Consider the following 16709-nt stretch of genomic DNA (forward strand, 5'->3'; position numbering starts at 1 on the left):
ATTTGCTGGGGTACAGTACCGATTCGCACAGTCTGCACCGTCCGCTGCAGCGGGCCTTTCCGCTGTCATCTCCGCCATCATCCATCATCGCCAAACCCAACATCAAACGCATGCTGCTACCCGCGCATCGACAGAAAATTTCTCGGATCAGCAATTCGGAACACTCTCCACGATCGCCTCCAAAAGCAATAGCCGTTTCACTACCAAATTCTGCTAAACGCCATGGGAAACGACGGCGGCTCCATCCCGAAGCGGCGCGAGCTGGTCAAGGAATCGGCCCGCCTGCCCACCACCTCGGAGCTCAAGGCGACGGCCTTCGAGTCGCTCGGCCACGCCTGGGCGCACTGCGCCATCAGCGACGAGAAGCTCGACATGGACAACGTCGTGAGCGACTGGCGCGGCCATCTCTACAGCTACGAATCGGTCCTCCAGGGCCTGGTGCCGTCCGACGACTGCTCCGCGGTCGCGGCGGAGCGGGACGACAAGTTCGCCGCGACGGGCATCGCGTCGCTGCGCGACGTCGCCCGGCTCAAGTTCCAAAAGTTCTCGCCCGACCCCAAGGCGGCCGCCATCTGGCGGTGCCCCCTCTCGCTCAAGGAGTTCGGCCCCGCCACCAAGGCGGTTTACCTGGTCCCTTGCGGACACGTTTTTGCGGATGTGGCCATGAAGGAGGTCTCAGACTCAGCGTGTCCCGAGTGCAGCGAGTCCTTCGAGCCCGAGAACATCATCCCCATACTGCCCAGGGAGACCGACGAGCTGGAGAGGCTAAGACAGCGCATAGCCGACCTAAAAGAGAAAGGTCTTTCTCATAATCTCAAGAAGGACAAAAGCAACGGGAAAAAGAAGCGCAAGGCCGATGACGACAAGGACGACAAAAAGAAAAAGGCCAAAGACAATGCCAAAAAGGAGGCATCCAAGTCCGGGAACATCAACAACCCAATGACGGCCTCCTTGACAGCAAGGGTCCTGGCAGAGCAGGAGGAGAGGAGTAAAAGGAGAAGGCTTGCCGCCGCCGCAAGATGATCCGCAAGCCCTTGCAATCGCTGCTCTGCTCTGTTTGTTGATGATAGATGTTATGATACCCCTGAGACACGTAATCAACCGCATTTTACTGCCACGCTAAAACAAAATTGTCTAATGAGGAATGTACTGGACTGGAGCAGGTGAAGTGTCATGTGTGGGATAAAGATCGAGCAACCCGCCCGCTCGTTCCATCTCAGTCTCGAAACTGCGCTTGCTCGATCCATCCGCTTATAACTCATCCTTCGCGCGAGCACCGTCGCCAGGCGCCGCCTTGCTGTCCTCGCAGACTGCAGGGGTGCCGACCTCCATCCTGTAGACACACTTCTCCGCCTCGCTAACGCGCCAGAGCTCATCCTTCTCAGCACAGGCCAGCCAAACATCCGTCCTCCTGCTCGGCCCATTCCAGCAGTGCTGCCCGTTCTCGTACCGGAGAACCACACGCCGGCCGCGGCCGAGGCCCTTGCCGTCGGCCCGCTCCTCCTCGTCGGCATCACCAAAGTCGAGCTTGTCGAAGTTGCCCATGCTAGTGTTTCCGTGACCTTTCTTGGACTTCTGGGTTGTCTTGTCCATCCAGCAGAGTTCGTACTCGTACTCGCCCGACTCGACGCTGACGCACTTGTCCTTGAGGGCACGGAAGACGTCATCGGTCCCAAAGTCCTTGGCGATCTCGGTCTGCTCGGTGGAGAGACTGTTACGCTTGTTGCTGATGTCATTGCTGACGGCGTCGAGAGCCTCCCGAGCCGCCTTGATGATATGAGACTCGCCCTGGTTGGGGTTGTCGGCAAGGAGGCCGTTCTCGATCATCCACACGCGCAGGCCCAGGAGCTTGCTGTGGAGAAACTCCTTCATGAAATCCGGCAGGTAGGCCTCGAAGCTGTAAACTTTACAGGGTGTTGAACAGTCAGCAAGGATCCGAGATCATGTACCCCTCGATTTGACTTACGGATATCAGTGTCGGTTATCTCCTCCTCTTCGAACTGCTTCCAGTCTATGCCAGACTCGGAACTGTCCTCCTTGAAGATCTGCGTGATCTCGTCTTCGGTGAGGTCGGTAGGCTTCTCCTCCCTGTGCTTAGCTTCGTAGTCTTCCCAAGCCCTGACGGCAGCCTTGGCACCCTCGTCGTTGAAGTTGGGGTTCCATTTCTCCTTGAGGACCGCGAGAATGCCCTCCAGCTCCTCAACCTTGCCGTGGAGGTCGTCGCGCTGCTCGAGGACCTTGTCCAGTGTGTTGCGAAGCTCAGCCACGCGCGACTTGGCCATACCAAGGAGCACGCTGAGCCTGCCTCCCTTGCCCCCCTCACGCTTTACAATCTTGCCCTTTTCGGACCTCTCGACCTCCTCGAACTTGGTACGCAGATCCTTCTCCTTGGTCTCCAGGCCCGCGATCTCGGATTCTAGTTTGGTGATCCTCGCCTCAACCTGGCGTCGGAGCTCCTTAGCCTCCTTTACCAGAGTGCGGCGCCTCTTCATGGCCTTCTCTTGACTGAGCCTACGCTCTTCTTGGATGCGGCGGTGCTCCTTGCCAATGGCATCGCACTTGTTGGCGCACTTGATTCCGCCGACACCGCCGTACTCCTCGGAGCCATCGCAGCATAGCTCGTAATCGCAGACACCGTCGTTGACAAACGAGAAGGGGACGTAGGTGCCCTCGTGGCCCTTGTTCTCGCACCAGAACCCGGGCAGGGCGTTGGCCGTGTTTGTCGTGCCACTCAACGAGCCCTCCAGCGGCTGAGGGGGCGAGAGGCTGTCGAGATAGGCGCAGGCAGCGGTCCCGGGCTCGTCGCTGCCATCCGGGCAGTCACACGAATTGTCGTTGACTTGGGAGGGCTTCAGCACAACCGTCGGGTGGTTGATGCAGGTGAACCTGTCTTTTGGCTCGTAAAACCGAACAACTAAACCACAGAACAAGAAATGCGTAAGCCTCCATCAAGCAGCCGCCTCGACAAGGGGAAGCACAGAGACGACGTGTGGATGCAGAACGGAGCTGGGCCTACAGTCAGGGCCGACACCTCTGGGCACGCCCGAGGCGCCAGCTAAGCTTATGCCAGCAACGGTGCCCAAGAGCACCACAGACGATTGGTGCCGCATTGCTGGGAAAACAGAAATCCAGCTGGTTGTGCGTGTTCTGGATCGAGAGGCGAGCACTGCTCGGCTTGAACTCCCCCCAGGAAAGCAGTAAAAGTGTGGACAAGTCAACGAGAGGCGGTCCTAATAAGAGGAAAGCAGGAGCCGAGCCCCCACTGGAGCTCTCGTCTTGTCTCAAAACAGGCTGGCCGGGGTCAATTGCCAGCTGTCCGCTGCGGCAGAATATTGCTTGGCGCCAATTAGGACTGTGCTTGTATCTTTTCTGCACTGGTCCCAATCCGGCATTAGCGCGTCGCGAGTCGCGATCGCTGCTACCGTGCGTCATCCCTGACCCCGCCAAAATTTTCACCAACGGCTCAGAGCCCCGCCATCAAAGCAAGCAGGGCTCACTGTATCTCAACAGCAGGGCTGGACTCTTCCGGGGAAACATCGACCTAGGTACCTACCTAGTCGTGTGTTTTGCCCTAGTAGTATTCTTCTTGCAAGTAGCAAGTATCTCATACTCTTGTACTTGCGTCTTTCTGCCCTCAAATCGGCCTGAGTGAGCTTCTTTCAAGGACACCCGGGCGGCGCTACAGCGCAAAGCATATCAGCAACCACACGCAAGTCCAGGGATATCAAAATGGCGACTCAAACAACAGAGCCGGATCCCCTCACGGGTCTGGTCCCGACGGTGATCTCTATCATCAACTACGGAGAAACTGAGATCTCTAGGATCACCTCAGGCCAAGAGACGAAGGAACAGCAGGCCGAGCAGGACAAGCCGGAACTGAACGCGCTCGAGCTCGCAAAAGACTCAGCAGAGTTGATCCGAGCACATGCTACCAAGATCTCTTTGTTCATCATCAACGAGCCCTTCACCCCCACAGCCATCGCAAAGGTTCTCAAAGAGCTTCTTAAGGAGGCGCTCCCATCCATCGTCATGGCCGCCCAGCTCTGTGCCCCAAGCCGCTACACAGCTACGTTCCGCAAAGACCTGGCCTGGCGCTGCGGGCGGGTACTGAAAGAGCTCAGAGTCCTCCTCCTCAAGATACCCTCAGATGGGAAGATCCTCTCCGATATCCAGAAAAACGGCAGTCAGGAGCTGGGGGGTGACAAGGGCAGTCTCGCCATCACGGGTCTCCTATGGAATGCCTGCGACGACTTGACCAGCATGGCAAAGGGAGGCATTGTTGCGCACTTATCGAAGAAGGTTGAGCAGTACCGCGACACTCTCAAGGACGTCATGGAAGAGCTGAAGGAGTGGAGTGAGGAGACGGATGACGATGACGAGGATGATATCGCTCTGGACTACGGCGATGCCGACGGCCCTGCTCAGAACGTCATCTCCACACAGGCCATGCTGGACGACATGATGAACTCGCAACGGCATATCCCTGCAGACGACCCAGACAGCATTAGGCCACGACTGGACTCATGTCTGAGACGGATTCGTCTAACCACAATACTGTACCAAGCTGTCATCAAGAGGCGATTGAAAACGCTCCCTAAGCTCCCTACGCCTGCAGCCAGTGCCGCCTGTCCCAGGATCGACGAGGTGCTCTTAATGCTGAAAAACGTCCCCGACGGCTTTAACGATGTTGCCGCAGCTTTTTACGAGTTATCGCCAGCGGATATCGACAAGCACATGGATGAGCGCTTTCTTGAGGCCTTCGCCATATCAGAGAAGCTTCTGAAGCCATGGACAGGGGCGGAAAAGGACGAGTTCACAGACTGGGCTCTCAAGTTCCAGGTGGAGATCAAAAAGAACTCATAGCCACAGGTCACTGTAACTCATCCAGCTTTATGATACCCTAGATTAGACACAAATACTGGCAGTAAACGCATCCAGCTCATGCTTTAATAGTTTACACCAGTGTCTCTCAGCTTTCTCTCGTCGGTATGTACTACCAACAGCTCACCACACCCCCGACATCTCCTCAAGCCACCTCGACCGACTTCTTTTCTACGTGGGCGGCCTCACCGGCTCCCGCCTGTTGTATCTTGGTCTCGTGTGCCTCATCGAGCTGTTCCGCATCCTCATTTCCGTACCGTCCGATCTTGTACCACGGCAGACTGAACAGTCTGTCCATGCTCTCGAGGCTGCGGCCAGCCGTCTCGGGGACGAAAAACCACACCCAGGCGCCACCGAGGATGGTAACGGCGGCGAAGCACCAGAATGTACCCTTGGGGCTGATTCCGCCGGCCGTGGTGTCGAGCAGCATCACCGGCACAGCCCGCGCATTGCCATACTGGTTCAGGAAGTGAACGGTCATTGCCAGTGACGTCGCGAGAGCCCTGATACGAAGGGGGAAGAGCTCGGCAGTGAGCAGGTACTGCATCGAGTTCCATCCAAGGGCCCAACCGAAGCCCGAAACATCTGTAGGGTTGGGGGTTAGCTTTTTGCTCTGTAGAATCGAGAAAGGTTTCTATATCAAACAGTAGCCCTGGCTCATCCGCTTCCAGAGAGCAACACGGAATAGCCAAAGGCTGTAGCAGACTCACAGATCATGGCAATGGCCCCGCGCGACGGCCCGATCTGGGCCTCGCTGAGCTTGTATTTGGGGATTATGCCTAGCTGGGGAACGGCAGTCAAAAAGCCGGCGACGTATAGCATCGACAGCGCCTGAAGGCTGATGCCAATCAGGAGCGAGCGCTTCCGGCCGATGACGTCGACGAGGAACAGGGCGCAGATGATCGCCGCCGTCAGCTTTACGATGCCGAAAACGGCGGTGATCAGCAGGCTCTCGTTGTCCCCAGTGACGCCTAGGATCGAAAACAGGTCCTGGGCGTAAATCGTGACCGAGCCGGCCCCGGACCACTGGCTGAGCAGCTGGGCGCTGACGGCGAGCCCGACCCTATACAGGTTGCTCGGGATGGTGAACATCTCCTTAAGCATCCCCAAAAAGCCGGTGCCTTTGGTCGCCTCCATCTCCTCGTGATGCGCCATCTAGAGCAGCTGTCAGCAAATGCCCCCTCCCCCAAGCTCCAGTTGGTTATGCATAACAGAGTTCGGGCAGATGTTCCCCCACTCACTTCGATTCCTGTGACCTCTTCTCGAACGAAGGGATGGTCTTCGGGGAGGCCACGGAGACGGGACATGACCGCCAATGCTTCGTCGTACTTCCCCTGCTTCACCAAGAACCTCGGCGACTCGTACTGCAGGAAGCTGAGCGCGAAGATGAGGGAGGCGAACATGATGTGAAGACTTGTCGGCACCATCCAGCGGGCGTGAGTGCTGTCGCCCAAGTTGACCTGGCAGCCGTAGTTTGCAAAGTAGGCGAGCACTATGCCCAGATAGACAAAGCCTGTAAAGATGCATGTGCACAGTCCCCGGATGGGCGCAGGAGATATCTCGGCCAGGAAAACGGGGCCTACCACTGGGGTTTGCTAGATAAAGTAATCGCAAAGGTTTAGTGATCTGAGAGAAGATAAACGGAAAGGGGGTGCTTTGTGGCAAAAGGCAAAACTCACTCCAACCCCCATGCCGGCAATAAATCGGCCAGCATACATCATGCCCAGATTGCCGTTCGCGCCGAGAAAGAGGGCGATGCCCAGGATCCAAACAAGACATAGTTGTCTCACAGCCCATATGCGACCAATTCTATCGCAAATGACGAACGCGCTGCAGAAAAGTATATTCGTTAGAAGATGGGAAGTCGAAGAGTAGGGAGATTCCAATGGCCTTCTCGGATGTGAATTGGACTATACTCACAACAAAGCACCAGCCACGGAGCCAATCTGAACCATAGCCGAGACATTTCCTTTGATCTGGGCGCGGTCGTTGAGGCTGTACGAATCGTAGTTGATGGTCTTTTGGAAGTCCTTGCTGTTCCACGCCCCGGGCGGCGCCTAGGAGTCCAAAGGAGAAGACGGCAAACCAAAGCCTCCAGTTGAACACCTCGGAGGGGAGGCCGAGGTTCTTCAGCTTGAAGACGTTGACCGGCTTTTTAGGTCCGCCCGCCATTGTGCTTAGCTAGCTGTTGTTGGTAGATTGAGGCAAAGGGACGTGTGAGTGGGACGGGAAGCCGTTACGGCAGGGCGTGCACTGCTCTGGTCATTATATATGTACGTCCGCACGCTTCCAGTCCTTGTCCTTGCTCTTCATACCACCATCATTCCCCCGAGCGGTAAGTGTGGATGGGACGTAACCGGGATGGAGCCCCGTATGTATGTCGAGTGTGGCAGCGCGACCTTGGGCTGCATGATGTCCGTAGCTGAGGACGGCGGGAATGCTGGTATCAACGCAAGCGCCCATCCATCCCCACGCAATGTGCCCCCGGACATGCAACCCAGCGCGACGGGATTGGTCGGGTGCGACATGGATGTCCCCAGAAGAGCCGGCACGAGACTCGTGGGGAGGAGGGCTCGGGGTGGGTGGACATTTTTGTACGACTCGAACGCATTTGTTCCTAATCAGACTTGGGATATATCTCTTCATTGGAATGGATTCGGCGGGCTCTCGTCACCGCTGCCGCCAGAGTGCCCAAAGGTGTGAAATCCAACGACACCCCGTCTCACGCTGTGCGTCATTCTGCATGCTGTCCGTAGCTGAGGACGGCGGGAACGTGTTGGAGGAGAGTAGTAGGGAGTTAAGGGTACATGGCAGCCAGGATATGATGTGCCCGAGGTGCGAGGTCGCCTATTCGGCCCTTCCTGCCTGCCCACAAAAGATCTGCGGCTACTGGCTTCCACCGGCCAAGTCAGCACCACCCCCATTTGCGTGCGGCGATTGACAACAAGCGCAGAAAGTGTTACGGAATGGGAACTGCGGATCCATCTCTCGACTGTATGTGTTCGTCCAAAGGGTTATCTTTATCACCCTGTTTGAAAAAAATTCCCCGAATCTGGAAGAGAGACGGAAATGTGTTAAGAGAAGATGAGGCGACGCAGACCACCGACTCCATGCTATCAAATACTCGCGTGGCATTCGTTGCGGCTCGCAACCATCTGCTGCCGCATGTATCAAGCTTTTGCGGATCGTAGCCAAGATTTCCGCCAAGCGCTATGGCTTCAGTGGGGTAAGCGGGCGCCCAGGCGGGTCGGCATTGCCTTTCTAGGAATCTCCCAGCCATCTTGGCGCTGAATCGCCGATAGACGAGTCGTCTAGACGGCAATTGGAGGAACATAAAAGATGGACTCGACGTGTTGGCCAGAATCAATGGGAACCAAGGCTGCGGGGTGCGTTGCTAAAGGAATACATGTTCTACCCATGTCGAGGTCAATTTTTTTTGCTGATCACCAAACAACATCTGAAGAAATAGAAATGAGGGAAATCATCTGGCCTTGAACAAGATGAGATCATGCTTATTCGTCCATATAATGCGATGATTTCCTTCGAACCACGTTATTTATTGCGATATCCAGTCCACAAACGCGAGATGTGAAATACTTGGGTTTGAGATGAACCACCAAAGGCGCTGGTAACGTCTCTGGACAACGTATCCATAAGTGAGCGAAGTGATCAGTCGTAGCGTGCTGATGAAGATACAACGCGAACAACATAGCGCTCTAAAACCTCTCCAATCACTAGTAATCAAGCGTTCTTCAAGGTCAAATCCAGAATTTTGTATTAGATTGCCAAAAATCTATCGCTAAAAATGCCGATGGTGATCACCCTCACGGCAGAACAAGTTTTATCCTCGACAGATGTCCTATATCACCAGCGTCCCGTTCAGCCTCAGGTCACGGCTGCTGGCGCCGACGTAGATCTTGTACTCGCCGCGCCGCACGCGCCACTGCTGGGCCACGACGTCCCACACGCTCAGGTCGCGGCGCGTGAGCTCAAAGGTTATGGGCCTCGCCTCGCCGGGCGACAGCGGCCCGACCCTCCTGATGCCGCGGAGCTGGCGCGCGGGCGAGTCGCCGCCGGGCACGCCGACGTACAGCTGGGCCGTCTCGATGCCCTCGACGCCGCCCGAGTTGCGGACCGTGGCCCGCACCGTGGCCACCGTGTCCCAGAGCTCCGGGTGGCCGCCCTGCACGACGCGCACGGCCGGGTCCGGGAGCTCGGCCGGGACGGCGCCCTCGGGCGTCGGGACCACGGCTGTCTTGAGCCCGTTGTAGGCGAAGTCGGTATAGGACAGGCCGAAGCCGAAGGCGAAGCGCGGCTCGATGCCGTCGCGGTCGAAGGCGCGGTAGTCGATGTACAGGCCCTCCTCGAAGTCGTCGTCGGGGAAGAAGTCGAACTTGATGGACGAGTTGAGCAGCTTGCCGTAGTCCTCCTCCCTGCGCGCGATGGTGTAGGGCAGGCGGCCGGCCGGGTTGACGTCGCCCCAGAGCACGTCGGCCAGGGCGTGGCCGCTCTCCTGGCCGGGCAGGCCGCCGAAGATGACGGCCGTGACGTTGGGGTGGTCGACCCAGGCGTCGACGGTGCGGATGCCGGCCGAGTGCACGACCACAATGGTGCTGGCGCAGTTGTTGGCGATATTGTTGACCAGCCGGTCGCTGTGGCCGTCGGCCAGGCCGAGGCGGTCGAAGCTCTCGCTCGCGTACGAGTTGATGAAGACGAGGCACGCCTCGGCGTTGTCGTAGTAGCTCGCGGGGCTCTCCGAGTAAAAGTCCCACCGCAGCACGCCCGCGCTGGCCGAGATGCGCTCCTGGATGGCCTGGAAGGGGCTCACGACGTACGGCGGCGTGTTGCCGCCCGAGCCGCCGGCCGTGATGAGCGTGCCGTTGAAGGTCTCCCAGCCAAAGTTGACCTCGTAGCCGCCGCCGTACCTGTCGCGGTTGGCCCACGGCGAGGCCTTGACCGTGGCGTCGTATCCGTAGATGGCCAAGAAGCGGGGGTCCTTCAGCGGCAGCGTCTTGTTAACGTTCTTGACGAGGACGGTGCCGGCGGCTCCGATCTTGCGGATCAGCTTTGCGTGGTCGCGCTGCGCGTCGACGCGGAAGTGCTTCTGCCTGTTGTTCCAGATGCCCGGCTGGGGGTAGTCGTGCTCCTGGCCCAGGTGGTACATTGCGGCAAAGAGCCTCGTGGCCATGTCGTCCAGACGGGTCGTGGAGACAGATCCGTTCTTGACGGCCTCGGTCAGGTTGTCGCCCCAGAATCCCCCGCGAGGCATCACCACGTCCATCCCGGCATTGGCCGAAGCCACTCCGCCCATTTGGGCTTCCCAGTCCGAAACGACAAAGCCCTCGAACCCGAGCTCCGTCTTGAGTATGCCGTTGAGCAGCTTTGAGTTCTGACAGCCGTAGCTATGGTTTGCGCGTTGGTAAGAGCACATGACTGACCCGGCTCCGTGCGCCAGGCTGTCCATGAAAGGCCACACGTAGAGCTCGTGAATGGTCCTGTCGTCGACGTTGGAACTGACGGCCTCGCCAAGGGCCGACTCGCGACGGCGGAACTCCTGCTCGTTGAGCAGCCAGTGCTTGGGCGTTGCTACCACGCCCGAGTCCTGCATCCCGCGCGTCACCTGGCCCATGCCGACGCCGGCAAGGTAAGGGTCGTTACTGAGGCCCTCCCAGTTCCTTCCCGCGCGAGCGATGCGCCCCAGCGGGCCCGAGACCGGGCCGAGGGCCATGTGAACGCCCCTGTCGCGGAACTCACGGCCCAGCGCCAGGCCGTAGTCGTACATGAGCTCGGCGTCGAACGTGGCCGCCAGGTGGATGCCTGCGGGGAAGGCCGAGACGAACTCCTGGCCGCGGAGGCCCGCCGGCCCGTCGGCGAAGCAGATCGGGGCCACGCCGAGGCGCGGGACGGCGCCCGAGTTGCCCACGCACTGGCCGGGGAAGCCGCGCGTCACGTTGACCTTTTCCTCGAGCGTCATCTTGGACACCAGCGTGACCGCCTTCCGATAGGCGTTGGTCCAGGCGCGACTTGAGTTGCCATTGCCGGGGGCTGCCTCGGTGGATTCCATGTTAGCTTGCCTCGGCTCTGTAGCCGCGCGCCGAGGTGGGTGCGGTGTGAAAGGAGGCGGCGAAAGAAGAACATACGTGTCGGGTATACCGGCGGACTTCGGCCATAGTATGGCACTTCGGATGGCTTTTCAGCCACGACTCCCGAGGCCAGGGCCAGCAATGCGACGGCTGTGAGGCTCTTCATGGTACTGGGTTGCCCTGCGGGCTAGGTAGGTGACAGGTACCTATGCTTTCCCGAAGCTGAAGAGGCCGTGTGCTGAGATTGCAACAAGGCTGCGGATGAGAATTTGGACGCGCTTCCCGCGTTTGCTGGTTGGACTGCAGCTCCCCACGGACCAACGCCTGGCTTGGGCTACTGGTGGTGCAGCAAAAGAAGCAACGACAGCCAAACTGGACGAAGATCCATGCTCATGTTTATATAGACACCTACTCGACGTCGGTTGCTCCGAGGACGGAACTGACTGGGACCATGCTTACGCTATTATTTTGCTTCGTTATTCGTCCAGGACAGACCTAGAACCGGACCGGCATCCCTTCGGCCATTCGGGCTCTCCAGCGAAGACGTCCCCTCTCGGATCTCCAGCAAAAGAGAGCCGAACATGAGCCGGAGATGACATCTGCGTGCCGGTGTGAGGCAATCCCCATATTCTCCCCCGCAGATCGGACAGGTGATCGGATATTCTCCAGTCTGCTTGACAGAGTCGCCATTCGGTGCTGCAACCTTGGCTGCGGCGGAGAGCGACTCGTTTGCAGCAAGACTGCTGGGCCGGTGAGGGGTTCTCAGCGTCCGGAAGGCCTCCCAACTGCCGCCACGGGCCGATTGTTGGTCGGGGGAGAGCCGCGGACCTTGGTTGGACATGCAAGGGCGGAGACTGAGTCGCATCCAGAGGGGGGGAAGCTGTGAGGGGAAGGTGCCAGGTCTCCAACTTCTTGCGTCATGAGAAAAACAATCAGGCGCGGACGTGGCGTAGGTGGAGCAGTGGCTCGATCAGGATGGAAAGTCACAGACATTGTCACTCCAGCCTGACTTAGCCCGGGAAAGGCGGGTGGAAGCTGGAAATAGCGATTCCTGCATAGATGGGCACGGATATTGGTGGTTATTCTTCGTCTGGTCCTTCGTCCACCTAGGTAGCTGTGTGCTAATTGGCCAAGAACTCGACCTTCCCAGAAAGGCAACAGTTAAAATGGATTTCATGGGCATGAGAATTGTCTCCCCAGCGTTGGGCTACCGACAGTCGTGTCGGTAGAATCGCGGGTCAAAGGTGTAGGTGGGCATGGGCACCTTGCTTCGAATCCTCCAAGCAGGGAATCTTGTGAAATGGAACGTTGGCGCGTGGAAGACAAGGTGGACAAGGCGTGGTGGACGAGGCGATCAAGTGTTTAATTTCCCACTTCCCCGGTAGCGATGGCCTTGCCCGTTCCAGCGACCTCAGCCCACGCACAATATCCCGGGCCCGATCGCTGCCCCGAGCTGGTTCCCGAGAACAGACGGCAGACATACGCTTCTAGCCGATGGCACGCACACAGAACACGCCGTTACCCCGCCTTTTAGGCCAAACGAGGTGGATGTGGATGTACTGTTCTCAATGGCCGTGTGTCACACGATGGGCCTTTGCGAGCACAAGGTTCAATATACATCCCTGGCCTGCAAAAAGCGAGGGGATAAGGCCTCCTTTTCAAGGGCGGGTTGCGAGAAGGAGCCTTCTCCAGGTTACATTCTGCACTGCGTATAAATTACTTGGGGCGTTTTTGATACGCCTTGAATGCTCCGAGGTGGTTTCGTAGCAGCAAAAGGAAATGTGAAGCTAATACTAGGCATGAGAATATACGTGGATATGGCAAATAGCATTCACGGAATAGCCTTTTTTTATTATTATTATTATTATTTTTCGAACGCCATGGCGAGCTCAAGCCTGACCATGCGAGACGGGACGAGACGGATCATGCGTTCGCAGATATTGTACCACTCGGGATAACCCGTTCTTCAACCCGTCGCGTCCGTGACGAGGCTGGGCAGTATTTACATACAAACCGTATTAGTATAAACATCCCTCGTGCGCCCGGGTATCTGGCAAAAGCCGTCGCTCCGGTGAGATCAACCAGAGAACGGAAGCGGCGGAAGGAGTTCGGGCCAAGACGCCTAAAGTTTGGACTGTCAACGCAGGGTAATGGCGGGTGGTGTTCCGCTGGCGCTAGGGATGCGCCGCTCCATTCTTGATCTCAGATCGTCGAGTCGGCCCTGGCTGAAAACCAGCTCACCGGGCCTCACCTTGCCGCCCACCTGCCCCAGCCATGGGCTGCTTGAGATGTGGCAAGCGTGCTGTGGAGGAGATTAATGCTCGGTTCTTTTTCAGCTTTTTAGCGAAGGTGGCGGATCATCGGTCAGTCGACCAACCGCCAGAGCAGCTGGAGGCATTGTGGCATCAGGCGACTCGACTCCTGGCAGCTCCCAAATTGGGCAGGAAACAAACAAACAAATAAACAAAACAAAAAAATGGGCAAATGCGCGACTTTTCGGCACTCAACCCTTCTTCTACTCTCTCCAACCCAACCAGGCGATTCCGTCCTCACCCAAGGCAACCCTAGACTCACATCGCTTGCAAAATGCCTGGGATCATGTGGGCCGATGGGTCCGGGTGTCACTACAAGAAGAGAACGAAAGGATCCGCTTGAGCTCTCCCCCCCCCCCCAAAGTCTAGGCCCGGAGTCGCTTCTGGAAAGGATTTCCTGGCAATCCGAGCCCGCGTGCCGGTTGTGGCACAGCCGAGCTCTGCAGACGGGGAAAGCAGTTGGGATCGTCCTTCAGCCTGTTAGGCCAAACATTCCGCTGAAATCCGCCCCTGGCTAGCGCCGCAGCGGACAGCAGAGGATTTCACGAGGGCTGACTGCAGGCTAGGGGTTTGGAGGGACAGGCTATCTATCTCTCAATAGCCCAGATAGCACATGTCTCGCAGATTGCCTCTTTTCAAGCCTCGTATTGGAATTTCGGCTTTGCCATTGCCACCGCTCCGGCGGGGAACAGGCAAACAGCAACAAAATACACCAGGCTCTCCCATGGCGGCACGCGTGGGTGGGAAAATGCGTTTTCCCGGAGGGCCATGTGCTAGGGTGCGGACAAGGTCCAGGGGGGGTTACATCCCTTAAGGCCAATCTGCCGTATTACCCCACCTGCACTCCAGGAAGAGTTAGGTCAGGAACAGCGACACATTCTTCCTCCTCTTTAGTGAGAGTAGAGTGTGGGTGGGAATGGTGACAGTAAGGCCCCGAATCTGGATCTGCTCGAGAGGACGTCGGATTGAGAACATGACGGGGATCTGGTTAGATAATGATCGAAAGAGATCTGTATAGAGGGGAAACCGTTATTTTCTCCGTTCGCCGCGATGCGATGATTCCCGGCAGGTGCCGAGCGCCGCCGTTGAAAAAGCTACGCACAGAGGTTGCCGGGGAGCCCGCCTGAAGACTCGCTCGACGCGATTCCAGATTTGCGGTGTGCAAGAGACCAGCCGTCGGGGCAGGACAGCCGCATTTCCCCTGTTCCGTCTCTCCGCAAGACTCGGGAACTTGGATTGCCCGTCGCGGACATATAAATGGTGTCATTATTGCATGCAGAGGGCGAGGCGGTGCGCGGGAGAACGAACATATTTGTTTCGCCTGCGTCTGGCAAGAGGCAAGGAGACGATGTTTGTTTCGAGCGAGGGCCGATCGCCTGCGCGTCAACGGAGGGGATCCCGGCCTTCCTCACCCCGCGGCAATCTTTCCCTGGCTGCTCTTTGGTAGCAAGAGGAGGAGGAGGAGGGTGGCAAGCCCTTGTGAAGGGCGGGCCGTCACATGAGGAAATGTCCATTTTCGACGCCGCAGCTTCTGCGACAAGTTGACGGAGGCGCATGTGGCACCCATCAAGGAGCGAGGCCCCAAGGCTTGCAGGGAGCGTTTGACGGCTGACACAGAGGGTGGCAGAGTGAGAGGAAGATTGCGGAATGCGGCGAGGAAATCGAGACAATCGCCATCGCCAAGGAGGCACATGCGAGACCCGAACTCTAAACGGCTGCCGTTGCTCTCTGCCGTCGCGCCATGGCGCTTTGACATGTTGTCTTCGAGTGGCTGCCGGTGTCCTTTCTTTTTGTTACTCTCGGACCTGGACATCTGTCTTGATCGCCGTCACAACCCATCGTTGCTCGTCTGGCCCCTTATCCTTCCCCTTTTCACAAGCCGGCCACAGGCCAGACGTCGTTGTTTATCCTTCGTCGGATCTTGTGTGCATACCCTTTGCGCATAGGATGATGGGGGTCGCATATGATTCTATTGTACTGTATTATTCGTCTTGAAAGGCTCACCCGAGTGGGGGCAACAACATGCGGCGTCGGGGCTGCCCGAATACGGACTGTGCTATTTCGAATCGAGTTCCTCTAGGCAGCATATGGCATCAGCGGGCATTGTGTGGCTACACAAACAGGAACGGAGGATCACGCGTTTGCAGCTGTGCCATCCATCGTATTCCACCTTGTCGTCCCCGTAGCACAGCAGGAAAGGCGCACCGCACCGTTCCTGTCACAGGCAGCATTTGCTGGTGTGATGTCGTGGTTGGTCAACGTTGAACAATAGGATCGACACGGTGAGCTCGAGATGCACATCAAATTTGATTTCGGCGCACTATTACTGGTTGACGAACGCCTAGTCTACCTGGTCCGGGTCATGAGCAACTCGACGGGTGGCTCAAACGCCAGGGACCATCTGGAACAGCCTGAACCAAAGATGAGGGGTGGGACAAAAAAGAAAGAACAGGAAGAAACAGAAAACCAACAGCAATCTGGAGGGAGAACAGACGCCCACCAGCACAATCACCACAACTTGTAATATAAAGCTCAAGATCGACAGGAGGTAGGGGGCAATTGCGAGATAGTGTGGATTGTATTTATTTATGTCCCAATGGCCTCGGTGGACTCGGACAACAAGTCAGGCGCGAGTGCTTCGCTTTTTGCTTGTTGGTTCGACGGCGACAAGGGATGAGCAATGTGGGACGGTGGGGAGAAGGGGGAAGAGAATAAACAAAAAGACATAAGCACAGGGTCTTCAGAACACAAAAAAGAGGGGCGCAGAGCAGATGCATGGTGTTATCATCTTGCACGGGGGTCGTAGGTTGTGGGTGGCAATGCGAAAAGGATGCAGAGAGATGAGCAAAGAAGAGGGCATCGGCCATCCATCACATCCAATCCCCTTTTCTGGCTCGGGGTGGCTTGCCGCAGGGTGCTCTGGGGTCGTCGCTCGCCGGTGCGCTTTGTTTCTTGTCGCGACAGCCCGACGCTCTCTCTTCGCTCTTGGGGGCGGACCACCCTCACCAGCGGCCACTCACAGGCGGGCGCAACCCTCTGGCGCGAGGCCAGTGCGCCCCAAGCAGGCCGCTGACTGGCTGCGGCGCCCACACCCTCGGCCGGGCTGCCTTAGTGCCGTTGGGCCCCCCCGTTCCTGGCAGGCGCCGCCAGGGGCCATCCCGGGTCACTCCCGGTCGACCCCTGCGCTCAGTGATCCCCTGCCCGTCGTCTCCAGCTTTTCCAAAGCGGGTACGCACAGGTGGGCCAGGCACAGGGAAGCACCGAGGCCTGGCGCTGATTGGGCGTTTCTGCCCATTCCAATCAAAGACCCAGTCCATGTCCAGTCCCAGTCCCTCGTCGCCCGCCCCAAAGCGTTTGCGAGCCCACCCTTGCCTACCACAGCAGGAGCTTGGCGTGGGCGGACGTGCGTGCCACAGTGCAGTGCTCAATCTCC

General features: G+C 57.8%; 8 protein-coding genes across 8 annotated transcripts; 2 read left to right on the forward strand and 6 right to left on the reverse strand.

Moving 5' to 3' along the window:
* Positions 1 to 90: 90 nt before the first annotated feature.
* GGTG_03152 (hypothetical protein) lies at positions 91 to 1169 on the forward strand. The gene has a single exon (XM_009220930.1). The coding sequence runs from the start codon at positions 223 to 225 to the stop codon at positions 1021 to 1023; it is 801 nt and encodes a 266-aa protein (XP_009219194.1). The 5' UTR covers positions 91 to 222; the 3' UTR covers positions 1024 to 1169.
* GGTG_03153 (hypothetical protein) lies at positions 1075 to 3320 on the reverse strand. Its single transcript, XM_009220931.1, has 3 exons — positions 3017 to 3320; positions 1967 to 2914; positions 1075 to 1904 (listed from the first exon to the last, which is right to left on the reverse strand). The coding sequence occupies exons 1-3, from the start codon at positions 3108 to 3110 to the stop codon at positions 1252 to 1254; spliced, it is 1695 nt and encodes a 564-aa protein (XP_009219195.1). The 5' UTR covers positions 3111 to 3320; the 3' UTR covers positions 1075 to 1251.
* Positions 3321 to 3458: 138 nt separating this feature from the next.
* On the forward strand, positions 3459 to 5046 carry GGTG_03154 (hypothetical protein). Its single transcript, XM_009220932.1, has one exon. The coding sequence runs from the start codon at positions 3730 to 3732 to the stop codon at positions 4861 to 4863; it is 1134 nt and encodes a 377-aa protein (XP_009219196.1). The 5' UTR covers positions 3459 to 3729; the 3' UTR covers positions 4864 to 5046.
* Positions 5027 to 7313, reverse strand: GGTG_03155 (hypothetical protein; the record flags this gene model as incomplete). The annotated part of the gene is made up of 6 exons (XM_009220933.1): positions 6988 to 7313; positions 6802 to 6938; positions 6561 to 6711; positions 6123 to 6476; positions 5592 to 6036; positions 5027 to 5466 (listed from the first exon to the last, which is right to left on the reverse strand). Exons 1-6 carry the CDS (start codon positions 7051 to 7053, stop codon positions 5027 to 5029), a joined length of 1593 nt encoding a protein of 530 aa, XP_009219197.1. The 5' UTR covers positions 7054 to 7313.
* A 1427-nt stretch (positions 7314 to 8740) lies between these two features.
* Positions 8741 to 11130, reverse strand: GGTG_03156 (hypothetical protein; the record flags this gene model as incomplete). Its single annotated transcript, XM_009220934.1, has 2 exons — positions 8741 to 10926; positions 11022 to 11130. 2 exons carry the CDS (start codon positions 11128 to 11130, stop codon positions 8741 to 8743), a joined length of 2295 nt encoding a protein of 764 aa, XP_009219198.1.
* A 297-nt stretch (positions 11131 to 11427) lies between these two features.
* Positions 11428 to 11805, reverse strand: GGTG_03157 (hypothetical protein; the record flags this gene model as incomplete). The annotated part of the gene is made up of 1 exon (XM_009220935.1): positions 11428 to 11805. One exon carries the CDS (start codon positions 11803 to 11805, stop codon positions 11428 to 11430), a length of 378 nt encoding a protein of 125 aa, XP_009219199.1.
* Positions 11806 to 13101: 1296 nt separating this feature from the next.
* Positions 13102 to 13362, reverse strand: GGTG_03158 (hypothetical protein; the record flags this gene model as incomplete). The annotated part of the gene is made up of 2 exons (XM_009220936.1): positions 13102 to 13266; positions 13342 to 13362. 2 exons carry the CDS (start codon positions 13360 to 13362, stop codon positions 13102 to 13104), a joined length of 186 nt encoding a protein of 61 aa, XP_009219200.1.
* A 1322-nt stretch (positions 13363 to 14684) lies between these two features.
* GGTG_03159 (hypothetical protein) lies at positions 14685 to 15032 on the reverse strand (the record flags this gene model as incomplete). Its single annotated transcript, XM_009220937.1, has 1 exon — positions 14685 to 15032. One exon carries the CDS (start codon positions 15030 to 15032, stop codon positions 14685 to 14687), a length of 348 nt encoding a protein of 115 aa, XP_009219201.1.
* Between the last annotated feature and the right edge of the window lie 1677 nt (positions 15033 to 16709).

Source organism: Gaeumannomyces tritici (genome assembly GCF_000145635.1).
Source record: "Gaeumannomyces tritici R3-111a-1 unplaced genomic scaffold supercont2.2, whole genome shotgun sequence".
NCBI lineage: Eukaryota > Fungi > Ascomycota > Sordariomycetes > Magnaporthales > Magnaporthaceae > Gaeumannomyces > Gaeumannomyces tritici.